We start from the raw sequence: 6,193 nt of genomic DNA, 5'->3' as shown, positions 1-6,193 counted from the left end.
GGAGGTGATTATGGTTAGGATTTACATCTTTAGTGCCATGCACCATCTTGCATGATTGCATGCTGTGCGATTGTCAGCTCCATTATTGTTGAGTACATCATCAGTTTACATGATCTACACACATAACCACTCATGGGTTAGTGGTATATCAGGCAGGGTGTGTGACAGTTTTGCTCTGTTAGGCTCCGCTGGTCCGCTCATGGGTAGTGGTGACGCAACGTGGTAGCTGGCAGAGATTCCTCCTCTGGACTGTCTCAAGGAGATGAGAGCATTGCGCTTCCCCACTCTGTTTGGGGTAGGAGGATAGATGCACTCCGACAACATCCTGTCCATTCGGTCACTCAGGAACAGTGATGACAGAGTGCACAGTTATCATAGCCCTACCCACTCGGTCTCACCATCGCGTGTGAGATGGCTGACTGGTGTCAGGGGTGACACATGTCATTTGCACCATATTTCATGATTGCATTTATTACTTGTGATTACTGCATATTGGTTGCTGCATTTTGGTGTTTGCATATGATTGACATGCATACAGGAGACATGAGGTATTTGGTCTACCAATCGTATGTTCCTGATAGGAGGCCCTGGTGAGTATAGTTTCTTCAGCCTTTTCAGTCTGCATTTCCTACTTTGTTCAGAAAACTGTACTGCATGATTATTTCTTTTAGTTATATCTTACTAGGCATGTCAGCTTGATATTCGCTGAGTTTTTTAAACTCATACCGTTGAGATATTTCTATTTCAGTAGCAGGTAGATTTTTGGAGTCGCTTGGAGTATCCTGTCTGCTGGTTCCCACGTCACATCCGAAGACTTGTTTCTAGTTTTCATTTGTACTTTATTTGGTCTATGTTTTTTGTTTACTTAGCAATGTAAATTTAGGTTTTGGTTCCGGAGTGTTTTGATGTGGTGTTTTGTATTGTTTGTGATATTGTGTAAGTCTAGCTGGCTAGTAGTCTTGTTTTTTATTTGTAATGGTTTTCTATCGGTTCTGCTGTGTTTTTGGTATTTTGATCCAGCCGAGTGAGCTGTTAGATGTATATATAACTGCGTGGTTGTATTTTATTATTGTTACAAGTGAGTGTGTTGAATATAAACTGCGTAGTTGTGTATATATTCCATCCGTGTGTGGCTGATGTATATTTGTGGATATAGAAATGATTCAGATTGTCACTGGTACAGGGGAGATATTGCCGGATTTATCTCTAGTTGGGACTCCTCGGGGTGTGACATGGACTCTTCCACGAGACCATATCCTTTGGTCCACAATCCTTGGTCCTTTCTTAGTCCCTTCCGCAATTTGTACATCAGATCACAATCAGAATCAGGCCAAAATTGGATGTAATCTCTCCTGAATTTATCTTCCCACCTAGATTATAATTTTGGATCGAGCAAGCGGCCAGAGGTTGTCGACGATGGGTGGATTGTATGGTGCCAAGCAGGAGGCGGCCCACCCACCGCCGACGACCTCCGCTATCTAGCTCGATCTAAAATTATAACCTATGTGTAAAGATGGATCGCAATCAATTTTAATCGGATTTTAACTATGATCCAACATATAAATTAAGAAAGAGACAAAAAAAAAAAAAAAAAAAAAAACTAAAAATTATGGATCAAACAATCTGAACTCGCCATTCCACTTTCCCATTACACTTCACACTTTCATCATTAATTACATTTCCTAGTTTAATATAAAATTCTATTCTACCTTACATACAATTCATTTCTTCATATATTTATTTATTATTATTTTCTTTTTCCTATCACATTTTATAACTAGGGCAGCCATTTAATTATATTTTATAAAACCTAATCAACTCTTTTCCTTTGAAATGTCTCTCAAAATATCCTAACTCTTTTCTTTCATTAATATCCTACACTGTTTTTCTTCTCATCAATAATTTCATAATTTTCTACTACTTCATCGATAATATTAATGATACCTTTTTCTTCTTTACTGATAATATTTCTATTTTATTCTTACTTCCTCACTAAAAATATGAATTAAAGATTTTTTTTATTCATACAACTCAAAATAGAATATTAAAAAGCTCCTAAATTTCAATTCAACCATCTTTTGAGAAAGATTAAATAATTTTATAATTTTATTAATTGAAAAAAATATTATATTTAATTAATAATTTTAATTATTAAAAAGTAGAAACTTAAATTTTATATAAAAATCTATTTTTTAAAATTAATATTACAATTTTTTTTTTAAAAAAAATTAAACTCGATGTTGTCCCAAAGTCCAAATGACAACAGATGACAGAAAAATTTAAAAAAATATATTAAAGGACTAAAAAAAACTCTTGCCTAGGGCTTCCGGAAACCTCATATCACACGTTGTCTCAGCAGTCATTAGACGGTAGTAAGAACAACTAAAACGATGGCAATGCAATATTCGGGGAAGAAGAGATCGACGAAAAGAAAAATAAAAATCTAGATTTTAAAAATTAAAATAATAAATTTATATAATCTAATATTTTTTCCCTTCTGTTTTATGTTTTATCCAATTTAGAGGAAATAAATTTTTGTTCCACTAAGAAAAATTCTAGTGGTGACAGCTGGTGCCCCACAGCAAGCCATTTTAGGGGCAGACCGGCCCGTACGCCCACGATCCGCTTCACGGCACCCTCATCAGCGTGGATCAGCGGCTTTGCAGTGACTAGCGTGTGGCGCAGGCAAAGCAAATGGCCAATTTTATAGATTCATCGTTCCATCGAAGTAATTTAAGCATCTTGATAAATTATGCCATTTAGATCGATAGATGATAATGCAACAAAAGCTATGGAAGCTAATTACGAGCAGATAGATGTGAGAATGATTAGCAGAGCTAGCATGCTTTCGATCAGGAATCAGAGTCGCTGTTTCGATCACCTTTCATCTCTTCGAGGAGTTTTCCGGCTTCCTCATCGGTCCGCTGAGTCTTCCTCTGCGCCTCCTTGGTCTTGAGGGCTTGCAGTTTGACGTGGTTGTAGTAGGCGACGCCGAGGAAGGCGATGCCGTAGCCGAAGAGGTTGATGGGGGTGACGGTGTCGCGGATGACGGACCAGGAGAAAGCGATGAGGAGCCAGTCCTTGACGACGCCGGCGACGTTCATGGTGAGCGCCGAGGTCTTACCGACGAGCAGGAAGACGGCGAGGTTGAGGGCGAAGGCGCAGAAGGAGTTGGTGCCGAAGACGAGGAGGTCGGGGCGGAAGGAGACCTGCCCGCGGAGGAGGGGCAGCTCGACGAGGGACCAGGGGAGGAGGAGGAAGACGAAGCAGCAGGGGGCGACGTAGTAGAGGGAGGTGATGGGGTTGAGGGAGATCCCCTTGGATGTGAGTAGGATCTGGATTAGGACGAGGCGGGTGGCCTCGAATGCGACGGCGCCGAGCTGGAGGGCGACGCCCCAGGCGTCGAATCGAGCCTCTCCGTAGGCGGCGATGGCGACGCCGAAGGAGATGGAGAGCATGTTGAGCATGGAGGAGCTCCTGTAGGACTCCTTGTTTAGGAGGACGCCGACGGAGTAGACGGCGACCGGCATTAGGGCTTTCAGCATCTGAATGAACGAGACGGAGAGGTAGATGTAGGCGGAGTTGGAGAACCAGAGGGAAAGTGAGTAGAGGGCGCCGATGGGGACGACGGAGGCGACATAGAGCTCGCGGGTCATCTCCGGAGACGATGGCTGCTCCACGAGGCGGAGGACGCGGATGAGGAGGAAGGCGACGGAGGAGCAGAAGGCCATGTGGATCATGGTGAGGCTGATCGGAAAGGGCCAGTTGTACATCTTGGGATCCAAGATGTACTTGTTGTACACGATGACGGTGAAGCTGAGAAAGATCCAGATGGCGACGTAGGCGTAGGCGAGGAGCACCTTGCGGACCACCCCCTCCGGCGCCACGATCCCTACTCCTCCACCGCCGGCGATGTCACCTTCTTTGCCTTCCATATCGAGTCCTCCTCCGCTCCGGCGGAAACGGCAATGGATGGCGGAAGGGAAGGGAAGAAGATGAGTGGATCAGCGACGAGCAGACCTGCGTCTTCGAAAGGCTGTTGGTTTGGGTGTGAAAGTATTAAATTGTGAATAAATTCCATTTGGCCCCTCCTGTTTATCAAACTTGTCACTTAATCCTCGAGAAAATTACATTTTCATCTAATAATTTACACTTTTCTAATTTTAATCCTGTCGTAAGGAAATTTAACTTATAATATTATTCAATTTCAATAATTTTTCTCTAAAATTAAAATTTTTCATCAAATATACCCCGTTGGTAGTCTGAAAATACCCACTGAGAGAAATGCTGTCATAAAAAAAAATCATATGGTCATCCAAAATTAAAATCATCAAATTCAATTTATAACTCGGTATTTTGACTGTCAATGGAACATTTTTCAATGAAAATTTTTAATTTTAGAGAAAAAATAATTGAAATTAAAAAATATTGCATAAATCTACTTTTAATTGGATTAAAATTAAAAAACTGGAAGTTACATGACCGAAAACCTAATTTTCTCTTTAATCCTCTCTAATTTTTAAATAAAAATAAAAATATGAAATGATAAATTTTTAAAATGACTCAAAAATAATATAGTTTATAAAAATACTCAATATTTAACTAATCTAAAAAACATCCCTTGCTAATATATAAATTATTATTCTAAATTACTACTAAATCATTCATTGTTAACCATGGATAAAAAGGGATTTTAACTATAAGATAAAAGATAAAAAAGTATGTTAGTATCAATGAAACTTCAAAAGAAGTTAATCAGTTTGAAGTACTGAATTATTTTATATTTTACTATTTTAATTATCATTTCTAAAGAAATAAGTGTTTTAGAGTGATGGTTTAAATTATATTTGGTTAATTTCTTTCCATGATAAAGGGATAATTGTAGATTGTGTGTGAATTAATACAAAATTTAGATAAATATAAGGAGTAAAGTGAAATTCTCTCGTTAATTCGTCTAGGATCTCGACTCACGTGATGCCGCGTCCATAGCCCTGCAACGGATCCTGTACATCCCCGCTCACGTAGGGCTGTAAATAAACTAAGTATTTGTGAATAATCTTGGTGTTCAGTTTGGTAAGTACTTGTTTATGTTCGTTCAATATACTTAAGATTAATTCAACAAACAAGTTTGATCAGCTCGTTAAGCTAAACAAACAAGTTTCAACATATACGTGTTCAACTCGTTAATGTTCATGAACAACGTTCGTGAACAATATTCACAAATCATATTCACTAATAAAACTCTTTTAAATATGCTAAATAAGCAATAAAATAAAATAAAATGAAAAAATAAATTTAAATTATCAAGTTCAATACCAATCAAACAATTAAAAATTTTAAGTAATCCGACGAACTTGAATTGAGAGTTTGATAACATCTAAACAAACCAAGTTCGAACCAAGTTCAAGTCAAGCTGAAATCAAGCTTAAGCCATGTTTGAATTGAAAGTTTGATAACATCTAAATGAATCAAATTCAAGTCAATATTCAAATAAGCTCAAACTCATAAAAAATAAATCAAATCAAATTTAAATACTCATTTAAAAAATTTAATTCATTTTAAACTTGACTCAACTCAACTTGATTAACTTATGAAATAAGTTTGAAAATTCTAAAATTTGATTCAATTCGATTGGTTAAACCCTACGCTCACGTAGTAACCACAGTGCTGACTCAGTCAAGGTGGAGTGGATCCAATCCAAAGCGTCGTGTAACGAAACGGCAGAGCGTAAGCGGCAAGGCATCTTTTATTTTATCATTTATTTACTGAAGCTCCTCGAAAAACAAAATTTATGAGCCGTGTTTTCTCCCAAAAACGTTTAAAGAAATTATCGGAAGAGATTAAAACTGGGTTTTTTTTTTGACAAAAAAAATGAAACTGGATCTCAACCAAACCGACAAGGCATCCAGTTGGTTGACTAGTAGTTCCACAGTTGCTTTGGTTCGATCAAACCGTGACTGTTGGTTGAAAGAAGCAACGACAATTTACTAAAGTTTCAGGATTATTCATTTCATATATCTAATTTTTATAATTACAAAAATGCATATCACATTCTTATTATTTCACTTTGTTTTCTACTGTTAAATTTTTATTCTATCAATTTAAAAACTTATTATTCATAATTTACACTGTCAAATTTAAATTTAATGACATAGATATATGAAAGAAACTTACATAAATATATCGAAAATAG

General features: G+C 37.6%; 1 protein-coding gene across 1 annotated transcript; it reads right to left on the bottom strand.

Moving 5' to 3' along the window:
• Positions 1-2,695: 2,695 nt before the first annotated feature.
• Positions 2,696-4,039, bottom strand: LOC122003779 (probable sugar phosphate/phosphate translocator At2g25520). The gene has a single exon (XM_042558799.1). The coding sequence runs from the start codon at positions 3,933-3,935 to the stop codon at positions 2,853-2,855; it is 1,083 nt and encodes a 360-aa protein (XP_042414733.1). The 5' UTR covers positions 3,936-4,039; the 3' UTR covers positions 2,696-2,852.
• Positions 4,040-6,193: the final 2,154 nt, after the last annotated feature.

Source organism: Zingiber officinale, chromosome 7B (assembly GCF_018446385.1).
Source record: "Zingiber officinale cultivar Zhangliang chromosome 7B, Zo_v1.1, whole genome shotgun sequence".
Taxonomy (NCBI): Eukaryota; Viridiplantae; Streptophyta; class Magnoliopsida; order Zingiberales; family Zingiberaceae; genus Zingiber; species Zingiber officinale.
Note: the sequence above shows the minus strand (reverse complement) of the source record. Positions and strands in the feature narration are given on the sequence as shown.